This window comes from Antechinus flavipes, chromosome 3 (genome assembly GCF_016432865.1).
Source record: "Antechinus flavipes isolate AdamAnt ecotype Samford, QLD, Australia chromosome 3, AdamAnt_v2, whole genome shotgun sequence".
Classification (NCBI taxonomy): Eukaryota; Metazoa; Chordata; class Mammalia; order Dasyuromorphia; family Dasyuridae; genus Antechinus; species Antechinus flavipes.
Genome location: NC_067400.1, coordinates 223,417,425 through 223,439,255, shown reverse-complemented (window position 1 = coordinate 223,439,255; position 21,831 = coordinate 223,417,425). Strand labels below are relative to the sequence as shown.

The 21,831-nt window shown below is 32.6% G+C and overlaps 1 protein-coding gene across 1 annotated transcript in view; it reads left to right on the top strand.

Annotated features, from left to right (window-relative positions):
• The window catches only part of ARSF (arylsulfatase F), a 38,320-nt gene extending 21,840 nt beyond the window's left edge, over positions 1–16,480 (top strand). The window contains exons 5-10 of the mRNA XM_051990562.1: positions 3,698–4,121; positions 5,376–5,512; positions 7,353–7,487; positions 13,000–13,162; positions 15,275–15,396; positions 16,085–16,480. Coding sequence (XP_051846522.1) covers positions 3,698–4,121; positions 5,376–5,512; positions 7,353–7,487; positions 13,000–13,162; positions 15,275–15,396; positions 16,085–16,446 — 1,343 coding nt within the window. The 3' untranslated portion in view covers positions 16,447–16,480. The remainder of the gene's footprint in view (positions 1–3,697; positions 4,122–5,375; positions 5,513–7,352; positions 7,488–12,999; positions 13,163–15,274; positions 15,397–16,084) is intronic.
• The last annotated feature ends 5,351 nt before the right edge of the window (positions 16,481–21,831 follow it).

Here is a 21,831-nt window from a genome sequence, read left to right as displayed (position 1 = left end):
TATCCATTTCTTTGAGAATGTTTTTTATTGCCATTTTCTTTTGTAACTACTAATTATAACCTGCTCACACTCACCATGTACCTCTCATTAACCCAAATGCTGGCTCAAATTACATTAAAATGTCTTCATGAGGCTTTCTCTTTGCTCCAGACATTGTTTTTTTTAATACTTCTTAAATGCCCTCTCTTTTGCCCATTTGAATTCATCACTTGTCTTGAAGTCAGGATCAAAGCTCTTTTGTTTTAAGAAACCTTATATTCCAACAGCTCCACCTGATTTCTCTGCTGCACCTACAATATGATATGTGCTTCATTGACACATGGATTGTAGATGGTATGATGCTTTATGCTATCTCCAAGAGTCAAAGGTGGCTACCTGATGAAGGATTTTACTCTATCCTGATTCTGAGAATCAGGAATTGGGACAAGATCATTAGTCCTTACACACACATACACTCTCTTCCCTCCCTCCCCTCCCCCCCATACACACACACACACACACACACACACACACAATTATACACAAAGACACACACATATGATAACCTGTCTTACCAATATAGTATTTAATTTATTTACAGAGCCAACCAATCCTTCCCATTCCATTTCTCCCATGCTGTCATAGAAGAAAAGTGTTTTTTTTTTTTTTTTAATTTCAATGAAATCTTACCTCTATGAAAACGAAAGCTTGAAGGGTTGAAGCTGAGAGGGACTCTAGCTGTCAGCTAATCAAATTCTTTTATTTTACAGGAAAAGAAATTGTAGCTCAGAGAGGCTTAATAACTCATCTAAGGTTATACAGATTATTACTGGAAAAATGATACTTAAATTACACTTTTTATTATATCACACTATTATTCACAGATTTTTAGAAAAGAAAGCCATTCCAGATGTACTGTGATAATTTACTCTCTTCCCTGCTTTCCCAGCCTCCTTATACCTTTCACAATATTCTTTGGATAGATCCATAAGATATGTGAGATATATATAATTATGTCTCTTGTCTTTCAGTTAGCTAATGTTTATCTATATATGAATAAGTATAGGAACGAGTACAAACACAACTTGCATTTCTACAACACTTGTTAAATAGCCTTTTAATATTAATTATTCTTACTTAATCCTCACCAAAATCCCTGCAAGCTAGATAAGACAATACAATGTCCATTTAAAAAACAATAAAGGAAAAAAATAAAGCCAAGTCAAGCAACTCAGCAACTGTTACCTTTGAATAACAAAGCAATCTTTGAGGAGTAGAAAATGAAAACTACTTGGAAAGCTAGAGATCTAGATGCAAGTCCCAACCTGGATGAATTTGGCAAGACATTTCATCACTTAGGTCTCAAGGCTTTTCCTTTGTTAAATTATGATGAGTGGGCTACATGGTCTCTATGGTCTCTTTGCAGTATTTCATTATATTTCTCTAAGAAATGAAGACTTTTTATCATATAGCATATCATATAGAGGAAGAACTGGAGTTCTTGACTCTTAATTCTATTGAAAACTCACCCTCCTGTGTATTTTGGGGAAATTCCATGAAGTTCTTTGTGCCTTTGTTTATCTTTTTATAATTCCCTTCTTTCAAAAGAGGCCCCCAGAACAATTATCCCAAGTTCAAGTTATTATGTGGCCACTGAAAATTATAGCTCATAAATTCTCATTGATATACTTAAATTCCTCTAAGAAGTCAGATGACAAAGCTATTTCACTGCAAAGGCTTATAATAGTGTAGTTAAAAAGAATGGCATAATGTATAATCTTTATAATATGACAATTCACTCTTCTGGTAATGTCATCACATTGCCCTCACTGAACCTGCTCCATACTGAGTATAAAATCTTATTGCTTCTATCCTTACTGGTCTTGTGATGACTACTGGTGAATGCGATAATGTAAACTTGGTTAAGTATTGCTTCATTGGTATTCAGTAAGTATTATCCCATTGGTCTCACTTTCATGGTTTCTGCTGGGAATTGCTTCCTGCTATCAGCTTTTTAGCTTTAACTGTTTAGGATTGTCAGTTATCTCAGTTCAAGTCTACTCATTAGTATAGGATTTAGTGACAAGGACTTCTCTTAAATAAAAGTAGCCTCATAACTTTTTGATCATAACTACCATGTGCCAGCTAACAAAAGGCTGAGAGAGTGCTCCTAGGTTTGATTAAGTATTTTCTTTAGGTTGTATACCTAGGCAAATAACTATCCTCTCAAGGATAGACATTTCCCCAAAATCCTTTGGTTTAGCATGCAAATTAATATGAGCCAGAATAAAAAATAAGCTATGGAATGTCCTCTACTCTTTTTAGTTTCAATGTTTGCAACAACATGAACAAGTGTCTTACAAGATATATGTGCATGGATAGGTTGTGATTTGCATAATTGGAGGGCACTCCCAAATAGATGAATTAACAAATCCAGTTTAGTATAAAAATAAAATTATTTCTTGATAAGACCACTTCCATTCTGATGTTTTTCTTCAATTATAACTTTTATTTATATAACTTTTTTTTATAAATTTATGTTATTTATATAAGTTTTATTAGAAATATCCTACAATCTACTAATCCTAGCCGTGTATTTGTCCATTGTCCTTTGAAATATGTGCTATCTTGATTCTTATTTCAAATTAACAATGCTTAGTGAAACACATATTATGTAATGGGTACTAACTAACTAACTAACATGAAAATGAAAACTACCCCTCTCTCCACAGAACTCACATTCTGCTGAAACATGAATTGGTGTCATTAACCAAAGTTTTTTTTTTGAAGATTTTTAAAAAAAAATATTTTCCCCCAATTACATTTAAAACAAACAATTTTTTTAATATTTGGTTTTAAAATTTTTGATTTCTAGGTTCTCTCCCTTACCCCTATCCATTATTAAGAAACCACAGATGAAGCTATGCAAAACATTTCCAGAAAAGTCAAGATGTGAAAGAAAATATAGGTCTTCCATCCTAATGGAAATAAAAATCCTCAAGAAAAATTAAGATAAAAAGAAAGGGAGAGAGAGAAAATAGAGACTGCTTCAATCTGTATTCAGATATAATCAGTTCCTTCTTTGGGTAAGAATAGGAGTTTTCATCATAAGTCCTTCAGACTATTACTAAGAATAGAAAAGTCAGTCTACAGCTGGTCATTCCAGAACTTTGCTATTACTTTTTATACCCCTCAGTTTCCATTTCTTTTAGCCCTAAGAAGAGAGCTGCTTTTTTGTATATATAGGTCATTTTCCTTTTTTTCCTTCTGAATCTCTTTTGGTATTCATGTTTATGTTTATGTAGTGGTCCTTTCACCAACATTTTAAACAATTGTTAATAAGAAGTTGCTATTTACATGATGGATTGTGAAATACTCTAATCTCTCTTCTATTGAGTTCTCTTTCCATTACTGCATCAAAAATGTGTCCTGACACATTTTTCTGATGTCAGAACATGTGTTCTGACAAGCAGAAACAAAAGAAAAAAGCAAAACCCAAAACAAAACACTGCAATAAATGAATCTGCTGAAGGAAAGCTTTTTAAGGAGACAAATGACTTTGCACATATTCAATTTAATAGACATTTATTCATTGCCTATTGAATGCCTAATTATATAGTTTTTGATGATTTCCATTTTCTTATTTTGTCTTCAAGAAAAGGAAGATTCACCAAGAATGCCTTTAATAATATTTTCTCTTTTCTATCTTTACTTTTAGGTAAATGGCATCAAGGTCTAAATTGTAAATACCGAAATGACTACTGCCATCATCCTAACCACTATGGCTTTGACTATTTCTATGGTATGCCACATACACTCTCTGGGAGTTGTTGGCCAGATCCTTCACGTGACACAGAATTAGCTATAGCAAATAAACTTTGGTTCTGCATGGAGCTAATCATCATTGCTGTGCTTACACTGACTGTGGGAAAACTAATTCATTTGGTCTCCATCCCCTGGTTGTTTATTATTTGCATTATTTTATTTGGCATCCTTCTGGCCTTTTCTTGGTTTTCCAGTTTTGACACTTCTCTGTACTGGAATTGCATTCTCATGAGACAACAAGAAATTGTAGAACAACCTATGAAGGCTGAAAGAGCTGGCTTAATTATGCTAAAGGAGGCAGTCTCTTTTATCAAAAGGTAACAATTACATTTTTTTTAGAGGTCTCTTTCCTTGGCATTGTGCTTACTCAGGTTTTAGTTTAGATTCTTTACTATAATGAGTTTTTTACTTTGGCTTTGAATTCTCTGACTCCCTTGACTGTGAAAGTAGAATGGCTCTGTGGTCCTGTAAAAAGAGCATAGGATTTTTTGTTGATTTCATAATTAATTAAATTTAAATTTATCTTTGAGTTCCAATCTTTTGATCTTCTAACATTCAAGTGATATTCACATTAATAAAAGTTGACATTTATACGATGCTTTTAAATTTATAGAATTCTACATACCTCACAACAATCTTGTGAGGGGGTGCTATAAACATACCCATTTGATAGATCAGAAAATTGAGGATAAGAAAGGTTAAGTGGGTCACATAGCTAGTAGAAATTCATGGCCAAATATGAATCCAGGTGTCCCTGATGACCAGTTTGGTATCATTCCCTATGACATATGATTATGACAGTTATTTCAAGTTATTGAAGAACAACATGCAATGCCTTGTGATAAGCACTACAGAAGATACAAAGGATTGGTTCTATTTTATTTTTCTGTGAGGGAAGGGATGAGGATGTAGCTTAGGGAAAGTTCCATGACCAGGAGAACCTGAAATAACAATCGTACCTCAAACTCTAGCTACGTGACCAAGGGCACAACCCTTAAGCGCTTTGCTTAAATTCAGATGATTATAATTTTAATAGTTTGAGACATAGGCATACCAAGAAAGGTGTGTAATCTACCTTTGATAGATTGACCATGTTTTCCTTCTGAAGGAAGAAGGAAGAATCAGTAGGAAAATCCCCACATCTTGCTTGTATGGTGTGACAGTTTATTGTGAGACTCAACTAAGATAATATATGCAAATCACTTTGCAAGCTTAAAATCTGTATTTACATCACCACTATCATCATATTCCTACAATATGAACAATTTGTAGAAAGGTTTTTTATTGACGTTTGTCTATAATCCTTAAATAGAAGAATTTTCCAAAGTTTTTCAGTTTTCTATGGAATAAATGTTGATCAATAGTCTTTCCCCAATTTTTTAATATAAAATTTTATTGTAATTATAAGAGGGAAACCAAAAAGAATATAATAGATGTGAATATGAGAATTAAAAAAAAATATATGTTAATCGCAGTTTTATAATGTATGTATGACAATATTTTAATCTAAGAATGTAGTTAAACTGGTTTTAAAATCTCATGCAAAACTCCATTTGTTTCTGTCTTTTTAGAAACAAAGATAGACCTTTCCTCCTATTTTATTCTTTTTTGCATGTCCATATACCTCTTCCCACAACAAATGAGTTTATTGGCATTAGCAAGAATCACCTTTATGGAGATAATGTAGAAGAGATGGACTTTCTGGTGGGTAAGTGAAAAAAAACCTATGACTTAATTAGGTAGATTCCCTTCAGCAGTCAGTCACCTTCTTCTTCGCATCTGTTGCCTTGAAAAGACCTCCCTTCCTTCTTGTTTCTTTCTTCCCAGCATCTTCCTCCTCTCTCTTCCTTTCCCCCTTGTTCACATTAGGGAGAGACTGAATAAGTTTCTGAGGATTTGGGAGTATTAGTTGTGGCTATAGGGAATCCTTAATAGCAAGAGACACTTTGCATCTCATATCACTGCTCTGATTTCTGGGTTGTATCAGGGCAGGGAAAGAGAAGACAGATAATTGTTCTCCATGGACACTGACTTGCTATCAATTAGCATGAGAGTAGATAAGATATATAATGAAAACTCTTAATTAGTTGGCCTGAAAGTGAAAATTTACCCAAACATAATTATTGAAAATTATGGAAATAATTTCCATAAGTATGGAAAAAAAGTCTTCATTAGTATGCTATTGCTTCTCATCTCTATATCTTTTCATATGATTTTATTGCCTTACGTTGCAGGGGGTGTCCTTTTTTGGAACAGGACCAGAACTTGGGACTACCATTTGTTCTCAATGTTTCCTTATAGCCTTACTTATCAAAATTGATTTTTCATTTCTCATTCCTATATATTAGAAACCCATTAGCTTTTTAATAAAATAAAAAAATCACTAAGATCATCTTTTTTTGTATAGAGAATTTAATTTCATCTCTCTATAATTGGTAGGCTGTTTAAAATATTGGTTTAAAATATATGCACAATTATCTTTCATCTATTTATGGATTTGCTGCCAAACAGCATTGGAAGGAAGGGGGTAAGGGAATAGAGAGTTAAATTCAGAATTAAGAAGACTTGAGTGAAAGTCTTGTCTATGACACATTCAGGCTCTGTGATTTTGGGCAAGTTATTTAATGTCTCAGGTATTTAATGTCCCGGGCAACACTCAGTCTATAAATTGCAAGACACATAAGCTGGCATATTGGCAAGAGGGATTTCCTTCCTAGGAGTTCCATAAATTAAAACAACAACAACCCCCACTATAAAGTGGAATTTATACTTTGAAAAGAAATGACCAATCTAAGTATAATGGAGCTGATACAGCTTGCTTAGTTGATGTTATTATTCCAAATGAAGGACCATGGGTAGCTACTTCAGGAAAATTGTGTTAACATGTAAATGAATTGCATTAGAGAGATTGTGGAATAATTGGGAACAATTTATAACTAAATCTGGGCAGCTAAACACATGGAGTAGTTGCATCAGTTTAGCAAGCTGAGGGAGTTTGTAAATGTTAGATCTTCACTTAGTAATATAGTAATGATATTTTGTAGAATATCTTGTGTGTCCTGCATAACATCATTTTTATCTCATATCAGATTGGATAATTCATATACATGTATACATATATTAGCCTTATAGCAGTTTCAATAAAATATGACTTTACAGGTTCAAAAGAAGTTTCATTTTTTGTCACTTGATAATAGAGATGACTTTTGTAAACAATTTTCCTTTGTAGAAAGGTTTGTCATTTATATGATAAACCATAAACATTTATTAAGCATCTACTATATGTCAAGACTGTGCTTAGTGCTGGGGATACAAGAAAATGCAATTCTTCCCTTAAGGAGCTTACAATTCAATGGGGTACACAGCATGCAACGAAATCTATACAAAGTGAGCAATATATAAGATATATAGAAAATAATTAAAAGAGGGAAGATACTTGTATACTTGATTCTTTTTATAGCTTTACAAAACAAAATTAGGTCATCATAAAGTTTTATACTTTATGGATGCAATCATTTACATTTGTATCTTTTTTTTTCTTTTTAAAGGCAAAATTCTTGATGCCATTGATGCAAATGGATTGCGAAACAACACAATTGTGTACTTTGCCTCAGACCATGGAGGACATCTGGAGATCATGAGTGGAAAGATTCATACAGGGGGCTTTAATGGAATATATAAAGGTAAGAAGAGTGAAGAGTCAACATTGGAGGACTGTTTTAGGCTTAAGTTTTTTGATGTTCTGTTCCGTTTGGTCAACAACATAAGCAGATATTAAAACAAGGTGACTGAAATTACTTGATGTTGCTATGGAAAAACAAAATAAAACAAAGCAATTCTGGAGAGGTTTGTTACAAAGTTTTTCTAATCTGCTTTCAGAATGTATAAAGGACAATCAAACATTTGTTTATAAAAGAGATTTTTCTAGTTTAGACATTTTATTTTTGTACTTTAGGAAATATTGAGGGTAAAGAACGTGGAGGAAGATAAGCAGAGGACCAGACAATGGGAAAAGAGGAAGAACAGTAAAAAAGAGGATCCAGTAAAAGGAATTAGTAGGGATGATGTCTGCAGATGCCTCTAATGATTAGGTATAATACTTGACCTAGTTTCTAGTGATAATAGAAAAATCAGAGTCCTGGAAAGGAAACATTAAGTAAGAGAGAGAAAGTGTTTAATTTGGTTTTAACTTCTATAGTTAAATACACTGGAAAGTATATTGTTATTATTTTGTTGTCTTTTAAGGCAAAATTCTTAATGTTTGATGTTAATGGCTTGGAAATAGAACAATCATCCACCCTTCTCTCCCTATCTCCTTTTGAGATGTTATTTAATGGTAAAATTTGGGACCTTTAGGGAATATTTAGGGCTGTGTACCTGAAATCAAACAAATTTATCCTGTAAATTATTTACACTAATAGATATTTCAATTTATGCATATTCATGAACAAAAACTACCTATAACATACATTTCAATTTTTTCTCATTTTAAGTTATTTATGAACTATTTCACCAATTACATTTAAAACATATTTTTACAGTTTTTTTTATTTTTGAGTTCCAGATTTCTTCCCTTATCCTCATTCCTAGCCCCCATTAAGAAACCACATGTAAAGTTATCAGAACATTTCCATAAAAGTCATTTTGTGAAAGAAAACATAAATCTCCCACCCTAACAATAACAACAAAAAAAGTTGAACAAAAATAAAAGGTGGGAGAGAGAGAGAGAGAGAGAGAGAGAGAGAGAGAGAGAGAGAGAGAGAGGGAGAGAGAGAGACAGGGAGAGAGAGAGACAGGGAGAGAGAGAGACAGGGAGAGAGAGAGAGGGAGAGAGAGAGGAGAAAGAGGAAGGGAGGGACAGAAAGCCTCAATCTGTGTTTAAACACAATCAGTTCCTTTTCTGAGTATGGATAGGATTTTTCATTGTAAGTCCTTCAGAATAGTCATGGATCGTTGTATTGCTGAGAATAGCAAAGTCATTTACAACTGCTCATACCAGAACATTGCTATTATTCAGTACATTTCACTTTGAGTTCATGGAGGACTTTTCAGGCTTTTTTTTTTTTTTTTCTGAGAGCATTCTGCTCATCATTTGTCATAAAACAATAATATTCCATCATAATCATATTCCACAATTTATTCAGCCATTCTCCAATTGATATGCTTCTACTAAATTTCCAATTTATTCCTGGCAAAGAGAGCTGTTATAAATATTTTTGTACATATACATATAGACATACAAACCCTTTCTCTTTTAAAAAAATCGCTTTTCATATTCATGTCTAGTAGTGGTATTATTAAGTCAAAGAATATGCATGAATTTATATCCCTTTGGGCATAGATTATATCTTTTGATCATTTATCAATTGGGGCATAGTTCTTATTTTTATAAATTTGACAGTTCCTTCTGTGTTTGAAAAAAGAGGCCTTATCAAAGAAAGTTGCTTTAAAATTATTTTTATGATTACTATTGTGAACTGAATTTCCCCTCCCCCAATTTATTCTATTTTCTCTCCTTTCATTCTGTCCATCCTAAGAAGTGTTTTGCTCCTGACCACTTCCTCCCTCAATATGCCCTCTCTTTTATCACCCTCCCTGCTTTCTGTGTCCCATTCCCCTCCTATTTTCCTGCAGAGTAAGATTTCTATATCCATTTTGAGAGTATATGTTATTGCCTCTGAACCAACTCTGATGAGAGTAAGGTTCACTCATTCCCTGTTTCCTCCTCTACCCCTCCACTTTCTTGCCTATTTTTATGGCAGATGATTTATACCATTTCATGTTTTCCTTTCCCTTTCTCCCAGTACATTTCTTTCTCATCCCTTAATTTTATCTTTTTAAATATTCTTCTTTCTATTCAACTCACAACTGTGCCCTCTGTCTATATATACTCTTTCTAACTGCCATAATAATGAGAAAGTTCTATTAATTACAAGTATCATCCTCTCATGTAGGAATGTAACCAGATAAGCCTTATAAAGTTACTTATGAAATCCCATTCCTGTTTATCTCTTTATGCTTCTCCTGAATCCTGTTTTTGAAAATCAGATTTTCCATTCAGATCTGGTCTTTTCATCACTAATGCTTAAAAATCCTCTATTTCATTAATGTCCACCTTGTCTCCTGAAGGATTATACTCAGTTTTTCTGGATATAACAATGTTATAACAATAGTACCTTGCTCCCAGAGTTATTTGTAAAATACTTTGTAAAAATTAAATGCTATCTATTAGTATAATTATATGTATGATATTGAATGACAATAACAACAACAATAATAATATAATAAGTCTTTTTGTTAAGGGGAAATTTGGGCTAACCCTTGAGCCAGAATTTCAATAGTGGGCTGCAAATTCCTAGTTTATCACTCCTTAATTACACCATTACTTACTTAATTTAAGCTAATATATCAAAATGGCAAAATCTATTAAAGGTCCTGAGATCTACTGAGTTTGTGGAGTTTAAAGCAACTCACTCAAAAAAGAAAAAAACCTTAGTAGTTGTAAGGTCGGAGATTCAGTTAATAATAGTTGCCATGAACATGCTGTCTCTTAAGGAACTAAAGCTTGTGGGGACATGACTTTTCACTTGGTTAGACTTGGGTTCTTGCAGGGATAATCCCACTCAAGTACCCTCAGGGATAATGCTTCTTTTCCATTCTCACTACTGCCAGTGGTACCTTTTTTTTTTTTTTTCTTTCATGGTCCTATTGCAATACCTAGTCAATCTCTCCATCTCTGCTCTATTCCTTTTGTAATCTTTTGGTTGCAGTAATCAAAATTTAATTTTCCTAATCACGTTCTTCTCTAAAGTGTAATATTCTCTGGGAGCAGGTTTCTTAGGGGGCCTCTGGAGGCAGTTTTAGTTTCAGTTCAGTGTAATCATCCCAAATGCAGCCTGGAGTTAAAGTCCAAATCCTTTATTGTCTCTTTTCAAGTCTTGCCTCCTTCCTTGGGCCCAGTTAGTTTTCTTAGAGGCTTATCTCTCTTCTTGGTTCTGAGAGCTCCTGCCACTAGTCCTTTGCCTCTGCCAGTTTCAGACTCCAGCCAGCACAAAGGTGGAAGATGGAATGAATCTGTCTCCTCCTGTGGGAGGTTCTAATAGGCTTGCCCTTTATGGCCCTGACAGCTTCTCCTTATATGTTCCTCACTGAGTATACACCAATCATTATTTCACTAGGAAACCATTATTTGTTGTAGGATTAAATCAGTTCTAAACTAGATTTAACCATTGTCTCCTCAATTCCATTGATTTAGCACCTTGTAAGAATAGTAACAATTCTGATGGTATGAATACTCAGCAGAAAGATCTTTAATTAACTAACAATTTAAATCCAAATTTATTTTTTAGCATCTAAGCCTCTCCATGTTCTGGCTCCAATCTAACCTTATTTACCTCCATCCCCTCTTGCTTCCCTATGTTATATTTAAGCTCTATTGGATTATCAATTGTTTGAATAGGCCTTGAGGCCCTTTTCATCCCTTCATCTTTACTTTCAAAGTCTTATTTAATTCTTAAAGCCTAACTTAAATCCTACTTCCTTTATCAAGTCTTTATTGTTCCCTATAGGATATTATCCATTTTTGAAATGCTCTAAAATTTTATGCTAATCTATTAATTTTATTATCATTGTTCCTTGCATTATAGTGATTTGAGTATTTATCATCCCCCTACAAGTCAATTTTGTTAAACAAAGATTTATTAAAAGTGATAAAGGCACTCTTCCAAGTTTTGAGTGGGGTAAGACACATTCTTTGCTCTCAAGCATTTTTTCAGTCTAATGTGGAGTGAACAAGAATGAAACATGTACACAATTATAATAGAAAATTAGCTACATGGAGAGGTCAGAATAGCTTGAAAGTTTCAAGGAAGGAGGGACATTTTAAGTTCCTTGAAGTTAAGGACCAAGTCTTATTCACCTTTCTACCTCCTTTAGCATTCAACACCAAACTATACATGTCATTAAACTGAGTGAAAGGAATTATTGAATCAAATTTAATCAATTAATAAGCATGAATTATGGGATTATGCTGAAAACTGTGCTAAGCACTGGGAATATGAAAACACAAATGAAAAACTATCCTCAAGAAACTTACATTCTAATGGGAGAAATAGCATATGAACTGTGCTAAATATAAATATGTGCTAAATACATCAGTATCCCAAACTTTATTCTGAATCCTCGCTGCCAATCTAGTCACACTTATCTGAATTGGAGGCCAACTTGTAGAACAACCATTCATTATTATTGGCCAACAGGTCTCTATGCTCTACTTCCTCCTAATTATCATCCTTATGCCTCTTGGAGGCTTATTTGAAAACTATATATTAAAACCTAAGTGAAGAGTCCAAGTAATTTAACTAAAATACTAACCTTGTAAGTCAGCTATGAAGGTAAAACTCCTTCCTAGGACCCATGGGGAAGAAGGCACTATGCCCCACCATCAATGCCCAAAGCCGATATTCTCTTTAAACTCCTTCCTGCACATCGAAAATTGTTTCTCTTTAATTTGCAAAATTCAGTTTGTATACTATCTCAGTATTCCAACTGAGGAGGTATATAAATGATTTTGTACAAGCAAACTAGATACAGATACATGGGAACTAATGTAAGAGGAAAGTCACTAGCAGTGAGGGAAGAGCAAAAAAGACTTCTTGAGGAAGTTGAAATTAAATTAAGTCTTGAAGGAAGCTAAGGGAGCCATTTGGTAAAGGTAAGGAAGGAGAACATTCCAGGCAAAGGTCAAGTGAAAAGAAATGGACTACAGAAAGAATAGTTTTGCAAAATCATAGAGTATTTGGAAGTAATTCAAATATAAGGTGACTGGAAAGGTAGGAAAAAGTTAAATTGTAAAGGTATAGTTGGAATAGAAACTCCTTGAAAGCAGGGACTATTGTCTTGTTTTATATTCCCAACAATTAGTCCTATGCCAGACATTGTAAGTGGTTAATAAATGCTTATTAGCTGACTGATATTTGGATACACACACATGCAGCACATACATGCACACACAAGCTTATACCAAGCATGTATTTACCTATACATATATGTATATATGTATGTATATTGAATGCTCTAAAAGTCTTAATACTTAACACTTAATACGTCTTTATAAATTTGATGCTGCTTTATAAGCATTATCCCTGCTAAGAATATTTTAGATGGATTTGGTGATATGTTTTTCTTAACATATAGGTGGAAAAGGAATGGCAGGTTGGGAAGGTGGAATTCGAGTCCCAGGTATTATTAGGTGGCCAGGAGTGTTGCCAGCTGGAAAAGTTATCAAGGAACCTACAAGTTTGATGGACATTTACCCAACTCTAGCTGCACTAGTAGGAGCACCTTTACCTCAGGATAGGTAAGAAAATACTATTTAAAAAAAACAAATACTCATCATTTTTACTTTCTTATAAAAGGAAATAAAAAATTTAAAAATTCAGTTCTCTTTGCAAAGAATTCTCCTTTTCAAATATCTTCTTATTTTTCCTTTACATATGGTTATATCTTTTGATTATATAGTCAAGCAAGGTACATCACTTTCCACCAATGTAAGGCAGCTTTGCATAAATGAACCTTGATTCAATAATCATATTTTTATGAATTATTATGAACACGTGAAAGAATAGGACAGGTGACTATAGAAAATAAGACTAACTTCTTTTATATGGGTAGATAATTTTTTCTTACAGTTTTCAGTGTTCAAGATACAAAGCCATCATAAAATAAGAAAAAGGGTGATTTTAATGACCACTGGCACTAACAATTGGTTATTCCTGTTCACTGAAGTTGGTGCTTTAAGTCATAGTAGAAACTATTTTATAATCCTTGCAAGTCCAAATAAAAAGCCGATCTATTAATATTTGCATATATCCCTGACTTTTACATAGAATCCAGGTGAAAGTAGAGATATTTTTTTTAAATTTGTTTTTTACTCAACATAGGAAGTTGTATTGCTAGTACCTATCTGAATACAAAGGAAAAAATTAAATAGGTTATATTTTTGTTAATAGGGTGTTCATTCATTCAATATGTATTTATTTTATTAAGTTAAATCATAATTGGTTTAATAAAATAATTACTACTTATAGTGGTGTATTTAATAAAAATAATTGTATAATTCTCTAATCCACTAAGTAGGTACATTGTTCTAGATTCAGTATTTAAAAAAATATTTTAAAGGTTATAAAACCACATAATACACATAACCTATCTGCTACTATTCAGAATATTGAAGGAATAATCAAACATAGTTGCCTAAAAATAGGACTTCATAGAAAGATTAGAGCTGGTATCATGAGTTTTAAGGTTTGAACCTATCATCTTACTTCTAAAGACAATACTCTTTCGTCTGAATCATACTGATTCCTCAGATACACAAATTATAAATATGTTGATAAAACTTTCAAAGATGAATATAAGGGAATATATGGGATCATTGGATATTTGTAACAGCCATTATTTAGAACACTATCTCTGGTTGAGAGAGAGAGAGCAATTTCACAGTCATGAGCTGTTTTTGATCCTATTTTACTTGAATAATTTTTTAAAATTAGATTTGTTTGTTTTCTTTGTACATTATTCCTACTAGGACTGAAACATAAAAGAAAAGCAGAATTTTACTTGGAATACTTAAGGTTTCAGAAAAAAATGTAAATTCTGGTTCCAAATTTAGCCTTCAGACATTGTAGAATATTAATTACAAATAGACTTCATCAATCATAAGCATCTTTATAGAAAATAAATCTTTATCATATTTCTTGTCTTTTTAATGGGTGAGGCAGAAGTGAAGAAAGGGAGAGAATTTGGAATGGCACTAAAATTTTTAAGAAAAAAAAACCAATGAGCAAAATGAAGTGGGGGTTTGTGCCAGATCAGAATGACACAAATTACTGCAAACTGAGTGCAGATTGAGCAGGCCAAAATATCTGGGAAAGTACAGTTTGGAAGCAAGCTATGTACAGGCTAGGCAGGTGTGATGACATCACCAAGGCAGATATAATTATCTGGGAGGTCACACTAAAAAGATTGATACCATGGCAAGCATCAAGAAGTGGGCACTGTATAAAATTAATTGAACAAAAAAAATTACTTGTAGTTTAAAATTCTGTGCTGTTTCAGTCACAGGCATAGGAATATATAAAAGTTTTGTTTGTGAAATAAATTCTGAAATTTGATGATTTTATGGGAAATCAAACACATTGGGGTTTATTAATACCTACTAAGTTAATTAAGGCAGAAGATCTCGCTTAAAAATCAAATAACATGGATATTAATGTATGGTTTAACTTTGCCACAGTAGATACTACTGAGTATTAGTCTTTAAAAATCACATATATATTTGTAGGTTTCTATAATTTGTGCTTTTAATGTCTATGTTTTGACTTCTCCAATAGTTTGTAATCTTCTAAAATTACTTTGTAGCATTTTGATATTTTAAAGATTATAAAACCAGTTATTTTTATTATCTCAGAGTGATTGATGGACAAGATTTAATGCCCTTATTGAAGGGAGAAACTCAACACTCAGAGCATGAATTCATGTACCACTACTGTGGCCCATTTTTACATGCTATGCGGTGGAAACCAAAGAACAGTGAGTATAAAATATGCATTCAGTGGAAAATGGACTAAAGTGGTATCAGAATTGTAGTCCTAGTCCTGGATAGGTGACCTTGAATATGTTATTTTTATGGGGGCTAGTTTTATGTACACACACACACACACATACACACACACACAAATAAAACTTGTCCAAAGACGATACATATGCAAATTTATATAGCTATACATTACATATTTATTTATTTTTCACTTCAGAAAAAGGTGTTTGGATTGGTTGACCTTTAAAGTCTTGTTAAGTTTGAACATTCTACAATATTATCTGATGCAATACAACAAAAATATGTGTGAAAACTTTTGAAAATCCTTTCCTAAACTTTATGCCTTTCTGAAAGGTGTCCAAGAAATTGGAAATAATTTTAAATAATATTTATTTTGATGAATGAATCAAATAAAATGCTATTTTGAAAGCAAATGAAAAGAACAAAAGAGTTATAGCTTTGCATCAAAGTATTATTTCCACAAAGAAGGAAATGATAATATGATTTTCTAGAAACAAGGAAATGATCATTTCATCAATTTTTGGAAAGGAGATATGTGAAAAAATTGTTGTAATATAAACAAAGGAATACTAGTGTTATACCTAGAAAAATGGAGTAGGTTATGTAAGATGTGGTTTCTCTAACAAAATATATATGGTTTTTGTTCCCCTTGATCTCTAGGTGATGCTGTTTGGAAGGTCCATTATGTGACTCCAGTTTTCCAGCCCAAAGGAGAAATAGGTTGCTTTGATAAATTACTTTGTCAATGTGTAGGAGAAAATGTTGCATATCATGATCCACCTTTGTTGTTTGACCTCTCAAAGGATCCTTCTGAATCTAAGCCCCTTTCCCAAGACACTGAGCCTTTCTATAAAACAGTAATAGAGACAGCAGAAAAAGCATTAAAGAACCATCAAAAGACACTCACAAGTGTCCCAGAGCAGCTTACTTTGTACAACAAGGATTTACTATGGCTGAGGCCATGCTGTGGTGTTTTCCCATTCTGTCTCTGTGATAAGGAAGTTGGAAATTATACTATGTAATTATAACTAAAAATAAAATGAGATGCTTACCATTAAAAAACAGTTTCTTTCTAAATGCTAATGATTTTTTTTTTAAATTTTATTTTATTTAATAATAACTTTGTATTGACAGAATCCATGCCAGGATAATTTTTACACGACATTATCCCTTGCAATCACTTATGTTTCGTTTTTTCCCCTCCCTCCCTCCTCCCCCCCCCCAAGATGGCAAGCAGTCCTATATATGTTAAATATGTTGCAGTATATCCTAGATACAATACATATTTGCAGAACCGAACAGTTCTCCCGCTGCACAGGGAGAATTGGATTCAGAAGGTAAAAATAACTCGGGAAGAAAATCAAAAATGCAAATAGTTCACATTCATTTCCCAGTATTCCTTCTTTGGGTGTAGCTGTTTCTGTCCATCATTTCTCCAATGAAACTCAGTTAAGTCTCTTTGTCAGAGAAATCCACTTCCATCAGAATACATCCTCATACAATATCGTTGTCGAAGTGTATAATGATCTCCTGGTTCTGCTCATCTCACTTAGCATCAGTCCATGTAGGTCTCTCCAAGCCTCTCTGTATTCATCCTGCTGGTCATTCCTTACAGAGCAATAATATTCCATAACATTCATATACCACAATTTACCCAGCCATTCTCCAATTGATGGGCATCCATTCATTTTCCAGTTTCTAGCCACTACAAACAGGGCTGCTACAAACATTTTGGCACATACAGGTCCCCTTCCCTTTTTTAGTATCTTTTTGGGGTATAAGCCCAATAGAAACACTGCTGGATCAAAGGGTATGCACAGTTTGATAACTTTTTGGGCATAATTCCAGATCGCTCTCCAGCATGGCTGGATTCGTTCACAACTCCACCAACAATTAAATGCTAATGATTAATGATTAGTCTTCCAGTAAAGTGATGATTTAGTCAATAGCTTTAAAATTCAGGAACAACATGATCCAATGGACAAAGTGTCCATTATGAGTTAAGAGACTGAGTTCCCATTTCATGGCTGCCATTAACTACAAATATGGTGTTGGTCATGTGTCTCAACCTCTCTGAGCCTCAGTTTCTATATCTATAAAATCAACACATTAAACTGCATGCTTTCCAAGGAACCTTCCAGTTTAAAATCAATGATCTCATGATGATGTGACTTTCTGTTCACTCACTGATATTTTTGGATCCCACTAGTGAATAGTTATTAGACTTTTTATTTTGCTTTCTTAAAAATGTGATGAATTCAAAAGGTGTAAGAATTTCTAGGGTGTATGCGTGTCTCCTATGCAGACTACTCATCGATGGAGTATTGTAGAAAGTTTTAAGAAGATAAATAAGATTAAAAGCAATTAAGAGAGAGTCAATCAATGAGCAAGACACAAACACTATTACTACAAAATATTTAAAGGAATCATAGAAAATCAACACCACTCCAAGTCATCTTCCAAATGACTGAGTGCTACCTTCCCCCAAAAGATCTTCAATACATGCAATGCAAAATTAGTTTTAAAAAAATACAGCCATTCCCCAGCGATGTTAGGAAATAGTGGTGTTGCTAACAAACTGAAATGTCATGTCAAAAGGTACTTTACATAAATATCCATTTGCGGGACAATTTTTAAGTTATGAACATATTTTACCATGGACAAAGAGATTTTCTTTCTGCCAAGTGAAAGCATGAAAGAGTTATTTATATATACTGAGAATAGAAAGAATAAAGAGTATAGACTAAATCATTTCTTCTACTTTTTTAAGCTGTCAAAAGCAACTTTAGTTTGTCCTGAATGTTTTCTCTTATTTCTTCTTCAATTTAACTGGGTTATATAATCATAGAGTGTTTGAATTAGAACCTCTTTATTTAAAAGATGAAGAAACTAGAGTCTAGACAGACAAAGTAATTTCTTCAAGAACATACAATCAGTAAGTGGAAGAAACAAGACTAGGACAATGTACTTGAATTTAGTATTCATTGTTTTAGCAGCAATATCATTTAGTAGAAAATTAATAGATCTGGGTCTGGTATTTAATCTCACCTCTGCTATTAACAAATGGCTGACTTACATGGCCAAAACAATGTGGGAATGAGAGTAAATATAGTCAAATGAGCAACAGTTCTCCAGTTAGAAGATCTGGGTTCATCTACTGCCTGTAATGCTTATTGCCTGTGTAATTTTGGAAAAGTCACTAAGTCTTCCAGGGCTTTTCTTTTTCATTTCTAAAATTAAGAGGTTAAACTAAATGATATCTGAGGTTCTGTTTTTAGCTCTCAGATTATAATGATACTTTGAGAACAATAGCTTTCTCATGTGTAAAGTGAGGAGGAAAAAAAGCTGATTTCTCTGTATTTCCTTCCAGATAATGATTGAATGATTTTTATGCATATGTACAAAAATGTTTCCATACTATTCTCAAATAAATCAGTATATTTCCCCATTGCAATAAGTTGTTACACTATTTTAAACAACAATCCTTTCCCGTTACACTATTTTGAATTTTACAATCTTTCTCCCCTGTTGTCTTATATTACCTCTTCTTCACTAAAAACAAACTTTTAATTTCATTATTATTAGTATATTATCACATAGAGTGAAGGTATAAAATATTTTATTCGTGTAACATATATTCCGAAAACGTTCCCTGTTTGCTATGGTGTAATGTAATTTATAGAACTAGACAGGAGTTAAGTTTTAACAAACTTTATCACTAGAGGGCAGAATGGCACAATATACTTAAGGGAGATCTGTTAAACATAAGGTGGTTTTTGTTTTCTTTTTAATCAAGAATTCTACATTTAAATTATAAACTCCTGAAACAAAATTATGCAAAAGAACCTTCTTTTCCCTCACCTATTTCATGAAATGCTTTTGTGTACACTGGTAGATCACTGGAGAGATATCTATGGTGTAGTAAAAAGAATTAACAATTTAAAAATCAAAGGATTAAGTACCTGAGTAGGAATCACGAACTAACAACAAACATTGAACAAATCATTTCTAACTAGTGTCTTTATTTTTAAGTGCAAAAAGTTGAAAAGGATGATTGCTTGAATTCCTTTTAACAGCATTATTGATTTTCAACCATCTCTAAGCAATGTTGTATACAGAAAATGCCAGATTCTTTCCTCTTTCCTGGCTACCAATCCCCAGGACATATATGTTCCTGCTTTTGTATGTTGTGAAGAGGGCATCCTGAGTCTCCACAGTACACACAATGAAGGTATCCACAAAAAGAAGGAATTATATTCAATCTTTTGATAGCTTACTTACCTCAGTCTACCTTTACCTATTCATTACAAATCTATCTGGACTGATTCTCCAAAATTATTATATTCTCCCTCTTAGTGTCCCACATTCTAAATACATATATGCACATATATACACATGTGTGTATGTATATAAATATGTATATATGTATATGATATATACATATATATATTCCCAAATGTAATAGGAATTTTATAGGTTGTAGACATAGAAGTGGAACATTTGCAAGTGGAAAAATAAAGGATAAGCCTATACTGTGTATAAGCAGAGGAGTAGATCAAGGTGGATGAATAGACTATTGAGAAGTTAAAATTTTTAATGGAATTCAATATTTGATGAAATACATATATGTATATACACATTTTTTACATATATTTTATCAGATATATAAATAGATGTATTATGTATCTAATTATGAATCTCTAGAAGTAAATATATATGTAGAAAGAGAACATATATAGGTCTCATATATAAGTATATATATTAAATATCCTATATAGAGTATGTATATATATATATGTACATATAAATATCACTAGATAGCTTATTCCATCAAATATTTTATTTTAGCTCTTATATTAACTTCAGTGGGTAAAACTTTATCAATCAATCAAACAAGCATTTACTATGTGTCATGCAGTGCCAAATTCTGAGGACAGAATTACAAAGAATGTAACTATTCTTACCATTAATGAATTTATAGGAAGAAACAAACAAGAACATATATAAGCATCAATTATATATTTAAAATTTTATATTTACTAGAATATATTTTATGTAAATGTATACATTATATATAACATTTATGTTTAAATAAATACAAAGTAGTTAATGCAACAAGGATAATGACAGATAGGAACTAATGGAGAATCAGAAAGTACTTCATGAAAAAGATGATTCTTGAACTTCATCTTGAAGAAAGAAAGATATTTCACACATATAATATGATGTGTGATATCATATCATATTTATGATATATGATACATATCACTAAAGTTAGGTATATATGTATATATACATACACATAAAGACATATGTGTGTATATGTATGTATGTATTTCCCCAACTCATTGGTATTTCAAAATTCCCTATTACCATCTGAGGTACCCTTATCCTCCTAATCATCTATGTTTAATACCTCAGCATCATCCTTAACATTCTTACCCTATGTATTTGGTATCTTAAAAGTCTAAGTGTACTTTTAAGTATTAGTAGTTTAAAAGTGTACTAAGACCTTTAGGATACCTTGTACCAATCAGTTACTCAGTCTTCTTGTTCTTATTTCCATAATATGTTTCATATAGTCTTCTTCTCTACAGTCTCATAATGACTTTTCTATTTTCAATTCTCATTTCCTCTAGCCAAAGTAATTTTGCTAATACCCAACTTAAAAAAAAAATTGTAGCTAATCTCTCTTTTTGGCATTGAATGCTCTTTATACTCTGGCTTCTTATCATTCCAGTATTTTAACATTTTTTCAACTTCACATATTCTATGTGAAACCATATCGGCTACTTTATACACAGCAATTCCAATACATCTGCTCTCTGTGACTTTGTGCTGGCTATCCCCTGTGCCTAAAAAGCTTTCCCTGTTCACTTTCTCCTTCAAGAATCAATGGTTTCCCAATTCAAAACTCAATGTAAATACTACATTCTTCAAGAATCCTTTCCCCCTCCTTTTTCATCTGCTAATTTATTTACCCTAAATAGAAGTAAACAGCCTATTATAGTTATAGATCATAATCTTAAAGTCAGAATTTGCTGTATAATAATTTTATTTTATCTTTATGATGCATTTACTACTAAGGATCAGATTACTGATTATTTAACAGACCCATAGATACTTTAGAAGAGGTAATATATTTGATGAAATAATAACAAGTCATTATAAAAAACAACCTTATTTGTTGTAGTCAAAATCTGTGAAAGGTAATTAATTGATTTACATGAATCTTTGCTTGATTCAAGATTCGTATGGGAAGAAACTTGTAAAGAAGTTTATAAATATAGAGAAAGTAGGAGTTCTTTAAGGCAGAATCGGATCATATTTACTAAATACTTAAAGTAATTTCTTTTGATGGCAGGTCACTAGGCAGAATGAGGACATTGGATTACTTCTATAAAGTC